We start from the raw sequence: 16,477 nt of genomic DNA on the forward strand, positions 1-16,477 counted from the left end.
TGAGAGTTTAAACTGAAAATAAAAACTTCCATTGCCAGAAGAAATGGTATAGTGATATGTTCAGTGCTAATGTTTGGATCAGAAGACTGAAATCAGACAATTGTGCTGAAAAGAGTAAATATTATTAGTATAATGTTCTATAATAAAAGGTCAATTTAAATTAAAGTTGCCAAGAAATTATATTCTTGCTTAATCTTTTATCCAAGTGTAAGCAAACAAAGTTTGTGTGTGAAGAATCTTCACAACTGGGCTACTAGTATATGCAGGCAATGACTTCACATCATCTGCCGTAGCATCATATAATATAAAGTACCCCCCCCCCCCCTTTTGGACATGTGTAATGTTATGCATTATGAGAAGGGCCACTACCCAGACAACTATATCAGTAAAAATGCATGCCCCGAAAGAATCTTTCTAACTCATTAGTCAATTAAACTCAGAAGTGGTTCAGTGAGGCAAAAATTGAGGAGCCTCAACTCCACCTAATGATAAGCAAAAACCAGCCACAAGCCAAGCATCAACAGAAAACTATGCAGAGAGACATTTCAGTATGGAATATGTTCACCCCAAACTGTGATGCAGATCTCACAATGCTGTACCATGCTTAGCACCAGGTGATTCAGGAGGAGTTCTTCAGGCAAACTGGCCCACTCCTCTTTCACAGCAAGGATAAGGACTTGTTTGTTTTCTGGAGGGGAATTTTGAGCAACAATGCACCTCACACACGTGTTCTATGGGATTGAGATCTGGGAAGCATCCTGGCCATTCAATTCGATTAATAGCCTCAGTCTCCAAAAGTATCTCCACTGCTCATGTACAATGTGGTGTGGCATTATCATCCACAAAAATTAATTCTTCAGTTACAGCACCATGGAACAATTGAACATGGCATTGAAGAACTTCATTGCAATATCAATCACCAGTCATAGTCCCTTTTTCCAGCATTTGTAGCTCGGTGCATCCATTAAATATAATGCCTCCCCACACCATGATCCCTAGCACTGGCATATCTATTCCTTTCGAGAGCATTCTTGTGATCGTAAGTAGTACCACTTTCATGCCAGAAAAAGTGTTGTCTAGAATTGGAGGAAAGATTAAAACAATTCTTATCTGTAAAGAGTACATTAGCTCATTGGTGTCTGGTCTAATTTTTATGGATATGTGCTCTACGATGAGCTGCAAATAAAGGGACACAGATTACAGGTCTTGAGGTGTATAGACCTACTTGTCATAGACACCTTGTCACTGTTTGCTGAGATATCCACGTACCTGTGCTTCAATGGAGCCATCTTGCAAGTGACCTGCTGTGGTGCATTGATTATGTTTTGCTCTTATAACCAAAAATATGTCTTCATGCTCCATGGCAGAGTGAGGACAACCTCTTAACAAATGTCTGGAACATATTCCATGTGTGAAATGTTACCCAGAGCATGATTACAATGCTATGTGAGATTCCAAACTCTCTGGCAATATCAGAAATTCTGTGGCCTTCTTCAAGCTTTCCGATAATTCTTCCCCATGTGAAATCATCTAGATCAGTGCTGTCCAAAGCACTGCATTCAGCACGCAGTACGATTTTGTGCGGCCCATCTGTAGGTTTTGATTTTCACAAATGAAAAAATAAAATAACAATTTGAATCGAATGTGTATTAGATATTTTAATTCTATCACTGATCGATAATCTTGATGTTGGTAATTTTATTTGGTGTTTTTACATCACTATATACCTACATGTTTTTCAAATATTAGATGTGTCAAAAAGCGTTCTTACACTGTTTTGTTCCAGCGCGCATGCTCCGGGCACTCACGGGGCACATGAGCGTGGAATTAGTGTTGTTCATTTGTTCAGCTTTCAAGGTTGTGTCGCTGCTGCTCACCAAATTACTAGATATGCATTGTGATGCTGCCCTCAGATAATTTTTTTTTTTTTTAATGCGGCCCTCAGATTACCTAAGGGTGGACAGCCCTGATCTAGATGATGTCTTTCAGACATTACAAGACGTCCAAGTTTGCAACTCTATTCTTTCATGAAAAGAACTTCCTTTCAAGACAATTTGCTTTGCACAACATTTTGCTTTTAATGTTGTTGTGTGATTCAAAAATTTGAATGTGTACCTGCTTTCTACTTGAAATCATCAATTGCATAAATCTCCACAAGCTGATTCATCTGAATTTGCAGTTGTAATCTTCAGAAATAGCATTTGTCCTTAGGTTCTGGACAGCAGTGTATATTTGTGTTTAAAGCGAAGTGTATGCAAACAAAGTTTGTGTGTGAAGTATCTTCATGACTGGGCTACCTGTATATAGATGGACTACTTGTTTATTCTTAGGAATTTTAGTTTATATTCTAATCAAGTGAAAAAACTTTCAACATCTGATTCTGATCCAGAATATTTTAATAATCAGGTGATACACCTTTTCACTACTTGTATATGGGAAATATATGACTTCTACATTTATTCAACTTTGGTATTGTTTGGCTTCTACTGATGTGGTTTTCCATGGTTGTGGGACTACTGAAGTGGTCTCGATCACTGCATTTCATCAGATGATTATCTATGGTATGGCTTCAATTGATGTAGCCTTTATCCAGGCCTTACAGTGAATGCTTTTCCCTGGAAGATGAGGAGTGATGGGGTTTAACTATCAAACTAAGTGAGAGCACTGCTGAGTATCTTTGAGTGACAAGAGTTACTGAGTTGAAATGATCATTTGGGTCACTTGTTAAGGTGAGAATAATCACCTTGTTTTTGGAGATGTTCTGTTACTTATACAAAGATCAAAACCAGTCTGGATAGTGACTTTCCCATAATACCAGTGGCAGCTGGTACATAAGCACTGCAGCACCCCCCCAAGGAAAAAATGAAAAAATTAAATTTTGTTTGTGTTTATAAATAATAACAATGTTTACAACATTATATAAATGCAGAACAACATGTTAAAGGTTACAGCTTATTTTTTGACATTGATTGAATAGTTAATAATTGGAACTGTTCGATTAACGCTTTAGATTACGAAACAAATGCACTGTGATCTAACGCCAATATTTGTTTGCTCTTTTCATTGCACATTATATCATTCCCAACTGTAACTGCTCAAACGGCAGTGTATTTTTAGTAAGCTTACGCACCTTATTTCTGTGAGATATGAAACATTTATTATTGGTGCATGTGCTTGGTGAACTATTTTTTGTCAATATTATTTTATTTTGTTAAAATAACATATACAGGGTGTTCGGGATAAATTTGACAGTTTCGTAAGGAAAAAGAAAATCTTCTTTGTATCTATTAAATTTAATGAATTGACAAAAAAACATTACAGGCAGAGTTAATTACAATACTATCAACAAGATTTACTCAAAATAACCACCATTAGCATCGATCACAGCTTCAATTCTGCTTTGGAACCTCAAACAAGCTGATGCTACAGTCTCCCTGGGAAGGGCTGCAAAAACTGTTTTAATTTTATCCATTAACTGGGCTTTTGTATTACTGGAAGTGCGATTGGTGTCTTTTTCAACTGCGCCCCATACAAAATAATCCATGGGGTTAAGGTCTGGGGAGTTTGGAGGCCAAACATTTGGACTGGTGAAGTCGTAGAAATTTTCAGACAACCATTTTTGACTTTTCCCAGAGGTGTGGCAAGGGGCCGAATCCTGCTGCCATACATACGGTCTACCATTGGCTACCCTTGTTATCCAGGGCTTGACTACAGTTAGCAACTCCACGAACAAAGCCCGAATTCCAATGCCAGGGTTCTTCAACACCTGTTCCTGCAGATTTGCGAGGAATTCTGCTGTACGAACGCAATCAGATCGTCTGCTAGGGATCTTTCTTCTTGCTACATCCTCGTAGTCACCATTGCAAGTCTCTAGTTCATGCCTGATTGTTTTTACTGTATTCAGGGAGCATTGGGCAGCAGTCGTAATATCCTTATTTTGATGGCGGGCACGAATCATCATGATACAAGTTATTCTCTTCCATGATTCAGGTGGGTTCCAGCTATCCATCCTTTCTGACATCTTGTATATGAATGAAGAAGGGTCCAAACTTTTAAATGAAGAGAAGTGTGTGTTAATACATGTAACTTACGGAAAAATATAATTAATTATAAATATGTCAAATTTATCCTGAACACCCTGTAATTATTTATTTATTATAGATACAAGGCTGAATTATGACAAGTGTCACTGTTAAAAATATGAAAAGAATTATATTTTTTCAATTATCGTTACACGAAACAAATGCACTGTGATCTAACGCTGATCGTTTGCACTTGTCATTGCTATTGATACGAAACTTTTATTATCGGTGTTTGTTCGTGGTGAGGATGAAATATTTTTAATAAAGCAATTTTTAATATGTAAACTTATTTATTAATAAATTCGTTACTGATTAGGAAAAAAAAAGTGTTTTTTCTTTTTTTTTTTTCTTTTGTATATGCAGCACCCCCACTTAAAATTTTCACCAGCCGCCACTGCATAATACACAACATTGACGGTGTGTTTTGCATTATGAGATACTAAGACAACTGATGTGAAGTCATTAGTCTCTATACACAATTAGCCAAGTCATGAAGATACTTCATGCACAAACTCTGTTTTATTACATTTGGATAAAGGATTAAACAAGAATAAAATTTCTTGGCAACTTAATATTATAAGGGAGTGAAAAAAAAAAAAGAAAGAATTTCAACATAAGGTCAAGAAGTGCACCATGAGGAGTATTTACTGAAAGAAGAAATTAATATTTTGTTACAATCTCAACTGTTGTGAAGTTGGAGTTGAAAAACAGATATATGTGGATTTGTTGAAATTTTTATTTTTCCTCACACATTTACATACGTGTACACACTCACACACATACCTTTTTTTTTCTTGTTTTTTAGCTGAGCAACATTTAAAAAGTACAATGCTATTTTTAAATGTTCTCAAGATTTCATTATCATTATTTCTTTGTTTTTTTGTACACCTTAAAACAGGGAGAGTGTACAGAACAATTAAGAGTTTATCTCTGTAAATTTTCTTCCCAACTTATTTATGATTTCTCATATCTCTAGCATTATCAGCTATTATATTTCTATCTTTTAAGAGGCATTTCTAATTAGACCATCCTCTTTCTCTATTGAAGTACAACTTTTCTACTGTTTTTGTTTCAAACATTTCAAATGTTTTGCTGATCTAAATGATCACTTTAGATTAGCTCTGTTTATACAATCTTGAATACTAAGAATATACAGTTCCTTTCTAACATCTTCATTTTTAATATGGATATGCAAATGATGCTATTCTCCTGATTATTCATAAGATTTCTCATGCCTGTGGTCTTTGATCAGCTTTTGTTTTTATCTCAACTTTCAGTCATATGTTAAAATAAATCTGAATAAGTCAAACGTTTGTCATTTTGGTGCACTTCTTTGTCTTCAAAATTAATTCAAGTGGCTTGGCTCTCGAGCACCATAGTACAGAGTATATTCTGTTAAATATTTCCACATTTAATTTGCCACCATTACTAAAAATTGTATCTGAAAGTTGAACTGAAGTATTTTACTTATTCTATAGAATTTTGTAGAATATGTTCTGTTTTTCCTGCCTATTTTCATTGTTTTTGCTATTTTAATACTAATTTTCTTACCAAATTTGTTGCAGTCATTTCATTTGCTTAGAATCTTGGAGATTGCTGAAGATTTATTTAAGAAGATAACATCTGCATACAGAAAGAATTGAGTGTAATATAGTAGCAAATTTGCACTGTACTCTCACAAACTAAAATACAAAACAACACAATCACACAAAAGAAATTAAAACTTATCTTTTCTGCTGGAGCTTGTTATCACTGCTGCCAATTCATTAAGCACTTGGAGCAACTATGAAAGAAGCACAGCACTTTCTTTCTATTAAAAAAATAAAGAAGAAACGAGGTAACAGAGACCTAGTAAGGATAATAAATTCAATGTATGAAGACTGAAGTAAAGATCAGGATAACAGTCTGATGTTGAAATGGTGTAGAACCAATATAATCAGTACTGGTTCCACATCAAGGATCAATGGCCTATTCTTTTTTTTTTTTCTCATTATCACAGCTCAAACTCTCAATAAAAAAATGACATCAAAAGTAATGTAGAAAGTGCAGCTGTAATCACAGCAGAGACAACAGAAGAATGACAAAAGAGATTTGTAAGGTCATCTTGTCTTTAAACACCATGAAAGAGAGGGAGATAGATAGAAGGTTTAGTATTGTAAAATGAAAATAAAATAAAATAAAAATAAATAAATAAATAATAAAAAAGACAGCCTACAAGTAGAAGGAATGAACTGCAGAAGAATGCACAGTTAGAAGATATAAACATAAAAATGAACAAACATTCACTTTTACATCCATTTTGCAAACTAACTCTGGTATAATTTGTTCAATTTAAACCACAACTGGAATGATTTGAGAAATTTTAATAAAGATTCTAAATGCAAAATTTCATTAAAATCCAGTATTCCATTATATATGTGTAGATAAACAGACAGACTGATGATAGACAAGATAACCATAATAGTTGTGCAGACATATTCTATAAAGTATCTCTAAAAATGACTATTAGTATCATTATCAGTAAACATCCATAGAGTTAAGAGACTCACTAAGGGGATCTATTCTAGACTGCACAGAGTTATGTGACATCCTAGAATCATTCACAAAGTGTAGACTCATTATCCTCACTTCTCATCCCTCCCCCCTTGCTTACCCCTCCCTTTCCCATATGCAGTCTCCAGTGATGAGCCCTTGTCAATACCCTTTTTGCAATCCTTGAAGAAGAAATCTTTCCAGTATTCACAACTTCTCAACAACTTATATATCTCAATCATATTACTTTTCATCCTTTTGTCTTATCAAACTATAGATTACATTTCTTTGCCTTCTCAGTCTCTCTATTTCTCTGTACTCGTAACAAAGTTTGCTTGTACCCTTGAAATTCATGTGACTAGATCTATGTATAGTAGTCCAGATGTAGTGTTAGGTTAGGTTTTTTTTTTTTTGAAGTTGGTACATCTGTCATAAGCATCCATGTGAAATTGCAAGTCATTCTATCAAGTAGTTTGTTTTATACAGCTGTCTGAAGCAAAAGTGTAGTTTATATCCCTTGGAATGGATAAAATTGAGTATCGTGTGGTCATAAAATTCTTTGTAAAAGAAGGTTTAACGCCAAAAGAAATTCATTCGAAGTTCATAAAAGTTTATGGGCACTCTTCTCCTTCATTTTTGACAATTAAGAAATGGGCTGCTAAGTTAAAACATGGCCATACCAGCCTTGAAGATGATCTACGTGAAGGACGTTCAAAAAGTGTAACAACACCAGAAATCATTGATCAAGTGCACGACATGGTATTGCATGACCGGCAGGTCAAAGTGCGTGTAATTGCTGAGACTATAGACATTTCAAAAGAAAGTGTAGGATATATTTTGCATGAAGAATTGCAAATGAAAAAGCTTTGTGCAAGATGGGTACCGCGCTTGATCACAGCAGATCAAAAATGCGCTAGCATGAAAATCTCTGAACAGTGCTTGGAGCGTTTTAACAAGAATAAAACTGATTTTATGCATCAATTTATTACTATGGATGAGACTTGGATTCACCATTACACACCAGAATCCAAAACATCAGTCAAAACAGTGGACAGAAGCCAGTTGTTCAGCACCAAAGAAGAAAAAGTCTGTTCCATCAGCAGGAAAGGTCATGGCATCGGTGTTTTGGGATGCATTTTGTTTATTAATTATCTTGAAAAGGGTAAAACAATAATTGGGAATATTATTCCGATCTTTTAACTAGACTAGATGAAAAAATTTGTGAGAAAAGACTCGGTTTGCAGAAGAAAAAATCACCTTTCATCAGGACAATGCACCCGCCCACAAAGGTGTTTTGGCAATGGAAAAATTAAGGGATCTGCACTATGAATTGTTGGATCATCCACCCTATTTGTCAGATCCCTGACCTATATTTCTTCCCAAAACTAAAACTTTTCTTCACTGGTCAGTGTTTTTCTTTTCAATTTTCCCATTCAGTTTTATTTCCCTTTTTATATATGGGTACTATGAGAGTTCTACTCCAATCATCTGGAATTCGTCCCTCTGTCCAGGCCTTCTGAACTATGCAGTACAGCCACTGTAAGACTCTTATACCTCCATACTTGAGCATTTCTGGTCGAATATCATCTACTCCTGCTGCCTTTCCACATTTCAGGCTTTTGATGGCTTTTTCTACTTCAAGTATGGATATGTATTGCTGATTGCATGCCTCGTCAGTGTTTTTTATCACTCTGCTGTCACTGATTGTTTCATTTAGCAATTTTTCAAACTAATTACTCCATACTTCAAGGATATCTTTTTCTCCCATTTTCATTTCGCCTTTATCATCTCTAACCTTTTACAGCAATCTTTCCTCCATTTCTAAGCTTCTTCAATAACCACCAGAATATTTTGCCACCTTCTTGATAGTTATTTTCTATGTTCTAGCCAAAGTCCTCCCATGACTTTTGTTTAGCTAGTTTTACACAGTGTTTAGCTTTCTTACATTTGTCTCTGTATTCTCTAAGAGCACATGCTGACTTATTTGCCAGGAATTTTTGAAATGCTTTTTTCTTTTCTTTCATTGCCTTTCTAACTTCCTGTGTCCAACATGGAGTTCTGAATTTTCTGTCCATGCAGACAACCTCAACACATGCCTCTCTGGCTGAATCAATCAATGTTTTCTTCAGGGCTTGCCAGTGAATCTCCAAGGTTTGGTTCCTGTTCTCATCTATATATTCCTGTCCTGATATATAGTGTGATGCTTTTATTTTAGTACCACCTTTATGCTGGTACTATCTTTACCTTTTTCCACACCTCAGGGAGTTGACTAATTGCATTAAACAACCAAGTCAATCGCTCTGTTAATTCTGTAGCATATTCTTTTAAAACATGTCACAAAAGCCCATCAAATTGCAACATTAGAGTACATCTCATTTACTTGCAATCCCTTAACTTGTATTCTTCCTCTAGGAGTAAAACCTGTTGCACTGAATGAAATGATCTGAGTATTATATAGCACTACTATGCAATTTGTACCAGTCATGATCACATTCTATATTGAGCTAGGTTATTCTCTTAGGATTTCTTGGTCCACAATACCAGACTACTCTCATATTCCCATTTTCTATAATTGTCACCTTCCTCTGGCCATTACTGATCTCTTTGTCTCCCCTTTTTTTCATCGAATGATGTAGCACCTAGTAGGTTGTACTGCTAATTTAGTGTTTTGGTTAAATTCTCTCTTATTCCATACAAATTTATTCAACTGGCCCACCATATTATTTATTCCCACCATATCAACTTTGCTTATTCTATTGTCTATTTTGGTATTTAATTTGTCATCTTCACTAAAAAGCTGTGCCTAAATAGCTGAAATATTTTACTTGTTCTATAGCATCTCCATTGAGAATGAATGAGTTGAAGTTTTTCATGAAACTGTGGTCATATTCCTGCCTATTTTCATAGTTTGGCATTTTTATTGCTAATTTTTCATGGCAAATTTGTTTACAGCTGTTATTCAGTTTAGTTAAGGAACCCTGGAGACATGCACTGGATTTGTTTATGACTACAGCATCATCTGCATAAAATAAAGTAAACAGCAAGTTTGATATCTCCAATTCTGATGTCACATTTAATGCCACTTTCTTTTGTATTGTAATCCATACAGATTATGAATAAGAGTAGAGACAGAGTCACAATCAATGAAACATCAAATCATGGAAGAAAATTCACTGATGAAGTGAAAAGTAACTTCATCAAAACATCACTTCATTGAGACCAAAATGTAAAGTAACTATAAGTATCTATATCTCAACAACAGCATAACTTTAGCATATTACAACCTCATGGGCAAAGAAACCTTATAGTTACAAAAGAGTGACTCTGTACTAGACTTATGCACAAAATCACAATTTTTTCTTCTCTGCCTTTTCTAAACATGTGCTGCTGAATTTTTTCATGCAATGCTTTTTCTTCTCCACATATCAGTTGGGCAAGACTCAGAGTGGGTTTAGGGCATACAACATATCCAGTACCACATCTTTTTTTTTATGGAAAAATTAAGCGAAAAAAAATTCAAAGAGGAAACACATTTGTGTTTATTAAATCTCAAGATCACTTTTGATAAGTTCCCATGGTAAGGATACAGAACTTTTATAAGTGCTATAGAAATTATGTTAGAGAAGGTAATGAGGAGTCACAGGAATTTGAAACAGTGCTGGGGATGTCGTTTATCTTACTAATGTATGATATTATCAAAGATTGCAAGGCATTTAAAGTAGGAAACTAGAAAACTGGAACTTGCAGATGATGTAATTTAATTGTCAAACCAAAGGAGAATCTTTAATATAATTGGAATGTTTTGGATAAAGTGGAAAAAAAAAAAAAAAGAGGAATGAAGATAAGTATGACTAAAATGAAGACTATGATAATATCAAGGACAGAGAAGTGATATAACCTATGTCTGAGGAAAGAAAGTTTGTAGCTGATAGACAGTTTCAAATGCTTGGAGTGGGGGGGGGGGTAGCAGTAATAACCCAGAATGGAAGTCTGAAAAAAAAAGGGTTGAATACAAAAACAGTAGTAGTAGCTGGACAATTGTGCAGTGCATTTAATGAGTAAACCAAGCTAGGAATAAGTTTAAAAAAAAAAAATTAAAAAAAAAAAAACGCCTCTCGTTCCATATATATCTAAGTTTTAATAACATTGGGTAATGATCAGCCAATACTTGATACTAGCTGATCATTATGCAGTATTAAGAAAGCCTGCCAAAAAAGACAAGAAGAGACAACAAGGTGGATTTGTTATCTGTTCTTGTTTTTATGGGGGTGAATAACAAGTAAAGTTTGGACAACAAGATGAGAAGAAACCAGATCTAAGGAATAACCTAAAATACTATGGCAAAACAAAACTCTACAAGCATGAAGAATGGTGCTGGAACAAGATAGGATATTCTGGAGAACTCTGTAAATTCTTTATATCTCAGAATACAAGAGGAATGACTGAGTAAACAGCAGAATATATAGTATACTTATATAGTCACTGTCTGTTACAGAAAATTATATTTATTATGTTATTTATTTCACTATTATACTTTACTAGTAACTTTTGATGAGGAAAGAGATAATGATGACGCATCCCTTCCCTACAAAACAGAATTTTTAGTTGAATAATAAAAATTATTATTATTATTTGACATCTCCAGGGAGTCCAATGACTCATCGAGGGGAGGGCACCTGCTCTACAACTCTGTCTCCACCATTCAATCCACCAACTGACCGCAACTACACCAACGCAATCTACTGCCGAGCTAGTATTTCCACAGACAATCACGAAGATCCATGCCCACAGCGGGTTTTGAACCCACAGTCTTTTGGCTGGAGAGCGGATATGCTAACCACTCGGCCAGCCAGGCTGGCAATCTAATCTAATCTAAATGAAATCTAATACATATCAAAAATCAAATAACAGAAATTTATTTGGCAATTTTGCCAGTGTGAACTAAAAGTAACATGCTGCACATGAACAGGTGTTTATCAGGTCCCTTGTAGTTGTAAACTATTCTACTCTGGCCAAACAGGTAGGACAGCCAATATCAGAATTGCTAAACATAAGGACTATATCCGTTTCCACCACCACTACAGCCACTCATGACTTGTTGACCATGGTTTAGACACCCACCATAGGGTATGCTGGAAGAAAGCCACTGTGCTCCATGGCAGCAATATAAATATGAAAGATTTTTCCTTAAATCTTCTTCTGCCTTAGGAAACTATCCAAACTTCAAAAAATCTGGTTGTATGAAATTGACCCAAGAAAGCCACTCTACTCCATGACAACAAATATAAATATGGAAGACTTTTCCTTGAATCTGCTTCTGCCTTAGAAAACTACCTGAACCTCAAAAAATCTGGTTGCATGCAACTGACCCACGTTTGGGAAGCCCTCATACTCTGTACTTCAACCCAACAACTAAGGACACTCATTTAAGAGCCCAGGGGTGTTATTTAGGACTTTAGGCTTACTTTCATTACTTAAGTGTAGTGCCTATGTGGGTTTCAGGGCAGATAGTCCAAGATTTTTTGTCCTTTTATAAGTTTGTCCAATGGAAAACTCATCCGGTCGGACATTTCATCCAATCTCAATTTGTCCCATCAATGTCAACTGACTAACCTACTACTATGCCAACTGACTAACCTGACCAACCAATGTGTTAACTAACTAACCTGACCAAGCAATGTGTCAACTGACTAACCTAACCAACCTGACCAACCAATGTGTTAACTAACTAACCTGACCAAGCAATGTGTCAACTGACTAACCTAACCAACCTGACCAACCAATGTGTCAACTAACTAACCTGACCAAGCAATGTGTCAGCTGACTAACCTAACCAACCAATGTGTCAACTAACTAACCTAACTAACCTGACCAACCAATGTGTCAACTGACTAACCTAACCTAATTAACCTGACCAACCAATTTGTCAACTGACTGACCTAACCTAACCTAACCTAACTCAACCCAACTGACCTGACCAACCAATCTGTCAACAGACTAACCTAACCTACCCTAACATGTGACGATGGACCATGCATATTGTCTTGCTCCCTTCTCTTTTGTGTCAACTGACTATTATTGCCAGCTGTGTCAAATGACTAACCTACTGTGTCAACTAACTAATCTAATCTAACACATGAGGGTGGATCATGCATATTGTCTTGCGCCCTTCTCTTTTGTGTCAACTGACTATTATTAATGATCACAAGTTACTTATAACTCCTTGGACTAATATGAATAATTGGACAAATAAGATTGGACGAAATGTCCTACTGGACGAGAAAAGTAATAGGATTGGACGAAATGTCCTACTGGACGAGAAAAGTAATAGGATTGGATGAATAACTTCGAACCCAGGTGATTTCAGCGCATCTCGTCCAATTATTTTCAATTGTACAAATAGCATTGGACGAAATAGGATTGGACAAAATGTCCTACTGGACGAGAAAAGTAATGGACGAAATCGAGGGAATGGACGAGATTTTGATTGGACAAAAATAATTGGACGAACTGCCCTGAAACCCCTGTGTGCTCATATCATATTCTGTTGTATTCCTTGATGATGACAATATGACTCTGTTGCAATACTGGAAGTATTATTTAAACTTATTTTAGTTAATATGTAAGTCTACCTTGTAATTTCCTTAAAAAATATAGTTCTGAATACTAGTTTTAAGAGAAACTTGTGCCATAGTCCTATACAATATATACATGAAAACACAAGTTAAAAGTATTATTTATTAAATATACTGCCATATATTTCAGTCTGAAATTAACAGACTATCGTCAGTGGCTTAAAAACAGTTTTTACAAGGTAGAATGCAAACAATTGATTTATTCAAACTCAAATGAGTCATGTGATGTTAAATTGCCAATAGTTATGTTTTCACTGAAGAAAAGGTTAATCATAAAAGTGTAAAATAAATTGCATATATATATATATATATATATATATGTGTGTTATATATGTGTGTGTGTGTGTGTGTGTGTGTGTAGAAAGTATTTTACCTTGGGTATAATAAATGTTAAAAATACCAAGCAATTTTAAACCTGGTTTTACTCCATTTCCCAAGTAAGCAAACAGACAAACAAGTCAAGTTTGCGCCTGCAAGCGATGCAAGTCTAGCTGATCCTACAGGTAGTGCAAGACCAAGGCAACTCGTGGTAAAGGTTGCATAAGCTCTGATCACTAATCTTAATATTTACCCTTAATGCCAAAACACATCTCCAAGAAGGGGATGCATGATGTTTTGTATTAAAGGCAAGGGGCATTTATTATATTAAATTATATATATATAATTTATATATATATATATATAATTTATATATATAAATTATATATATATATAAATATATAATTTATAATATTATACTAAGCAGATCATCAGATAGATACAGTATCTAGTTGGTTTCTTAAGACCTTCGTCTTTATAAAATATCATTATTGGTCTTAATTATTAAAAAAAAAAATCCCTTAATGATGTGTTATTCGAATCAAACTTTCCCATATTTTTTATAAGGATAGGCAGTCATTCCGATTCAAGTCAAGGTGGTGAAGCAAGGCCTCAGCATTCTCCTTAAATAGGTGTTCAAATTTGTACTGACATCTATGTAGTAGGCATGTTTCAAACCAAAGAATGTTGTGGTCTGCCTCTATTCTGTGTTGAGCTAATCCAGACTTATCAGATTTTTTTGTGAAAAATATATGATTGATGTTCTTGTATTCTTTTTTCTATTGAGCATCCAATTTGTCCAAAGTAGGACAAACTACTTTGGACAGTCATATGGAAAGTATTCCATGTGACTGCCATCTTTCCAACTTTAGACAAACTGGATGCCCAATAGCAAAAAGAATACAAGAACATCAATCATATATTTTTCACAAAAAATCCAATAAGTCTGGATTAGCTCAACACAGAATAGAGGCAGACCACAACATTCTTTGGTTTGAAACATGCCTGCTACATAGATGTCAGTACAAATTCAAATACCTATTTAAGGAAAGTGCTGAGGCCTTGCTTCACTGCCCTAACTTGAATTGGGATGACTGCCTATCCATATATAGGAATATAAGGATAGGCAGTTTGATTCGAATAACACATCATTAAAGGTGTTTTTTTTTATTGTTTTTTTTTTTTTTTTTTTTACTAATTATGATCAATAATGATATTTTATAAAGACATAAGGTCTTCAGAAACCAACTAGATACTGCATCTATCTGATGATCTGTTTAGAACGATATTATAAATTTTATTTATATATATATATATATATATGTTATATATGCAATTTATTTTACACTTTTATGATTAACCTTTTCTTCAGTGAAAGTATAATGGCATTGGCGATTTAACAACATGCAGCTCGTTCTATTTCAAATAAATCAATTGTTTGCATCTACCTTGTAAAAACTGTTTTTAAGCCACTGACAATAATCTGTTAATTTCAGACTGAAATATATGGCAGTATATTTAATAAATAATACTTTTACCTTGTGTTTTCATGTATATATTGTATATAGTTATGAATAGGCAAGTAACAACCTTACCACCAGAGATATATAACTGAATACATATTGCAGTTAGACACTACATGAATTCTTGTCTGCATAACCTATATGCTGTATTTCATGCTGTATATATTACTTCTCTCTCATATGAGGAATGCAGCAGAGAGGTGCAGAATAGGACATGGTGGAGACACATAGTAGTCAATCTCCTGGAGGGAGAAGACACCTGACAGGACAGGATAGGATATATTACTTCAGTAAAGCTATAAACAATAACCATGCACATTTAGATTATGAACAGAAGGAAGAAATTAGCCAGTACAATAGCATTCAATACAAAAATTCACAAAGAAATTCATTGTGCAGAATTAAGGAGACAAATGCCCTTGTTAGAGAGCTTACTTTACTTTCAACTAAGATAAAATAACTGGCACACAAGCCACATCACAATACACTATAGTAAACTTCAGCATTATTGCTTTGGTTGACCACTGATCTTAGCCTGACCTCTGGCAAAGGAAAAGAAAAAGTTAAAGAGAAAACTGTAAATAATAAAAGTAATAATTAAGCACTTAAACAAAAGTGGAATTACATCAACTGCTACTGGTTAGGGTTAATTCTCTATATTCCTGTTATTTTTAATTTGTGTTTATTGTCCATTAACCACTGGTTATAAATTGAATCATATTTCTATTCTTTCTGTTTTTTTTATTTGGAGATTTTTGGAGTTTTGCAGTCCTGTTCTTATGTTGTCCTATTCCTAGATGTATGGGTTGCAGATGAGCTTGCCAAACTCCAGGAACTGCTAAGCCATCAATCTTCTTGACGGAACAGGACAGGTGGGGTATTGCTGATGATAGCTGCAGAATTACAACCAACAAAATTAGAAGTTAAAGGAGAATATTAGGTCTGAGGAAGATAGTTAATTTGAGGCTGTCTGGCACAAGATAGAGGCAAATAGGGCAAATACATCATTGGGTGCTTCTATAGACCAGGAAATCCAAAGGAAGATGTAGATGTTAAGGCAGATATCAGCTCCCTGGCACATTCCTTCAGAATACGTGGTGATATATTATCAAGCCCAACAGCCTTATTAACATCAAGTTTGCTCAATTCCCCATATGACTCTTGCTCACTTACAGTCAGTCTCTCCTTCCTATCATCAACTGCTCTCAATCTCTCCATGATGTCACATTCACAAGAATGAAGGACCTTTATGAATTGCTCCTTAAGTATCTCCACTTTTATTTTCCACAGTAGCTGTTCTTATATCATTTTCTCAAATCAATGTCATCTTTCCATTTAACATAGGATATTCAGTTGTTTGCTGATGATGTAAAATTGGGGAGAGCAT

General features: G+C 34.9%; 1 protein-coding gene across 6 annotated transcripts in view; it reads right to left on the reverse strand.

Moving 5' to 3' along the window:
* Positions 1–16,477, reverse strand: part of axo (axotactin) — a 927,649-nt gene that overhangs the window by 92,386 nt on the left and 818,786 nt on the right. Inside the window, exon 32 of one of the 6 annotated variants that reach the window (XM_090410028.1) lies at positions 5,811–5,892. The exons of the other annotated variants lie outside the window; for them this stretch is intronic. Within the exon in view, the coding sequence (XP_090266154.1) occupies positions 5,849–5,892 (44 nt within the window). The 3' untranslated portion in view covers positions 5,811–5,848. The remainder of the gene's footprint in view (positions 1–5,810; positions 5,893–16,477) is intronic. 6 annotated transcript variants of the gene reach the window in all.

Source organism: Typopeltis vanoorti, chromosome 20 (genome assembly GCF_054136105.1).
Source record: "Typopeltis vanoorti isolate ZY-2024b chromosome 20, IOZ_Tvanoo_1.0, whole genome shotgun sequence".
In the NCBI taxonomy this organism is placed as follows: domain Eukaryota; kingdom Metazoa; phylum Arthropoda; class Arachnida; order Uropygi; family Thelyphonidae; genus Typopeltis; species Typopeltis vanoorti.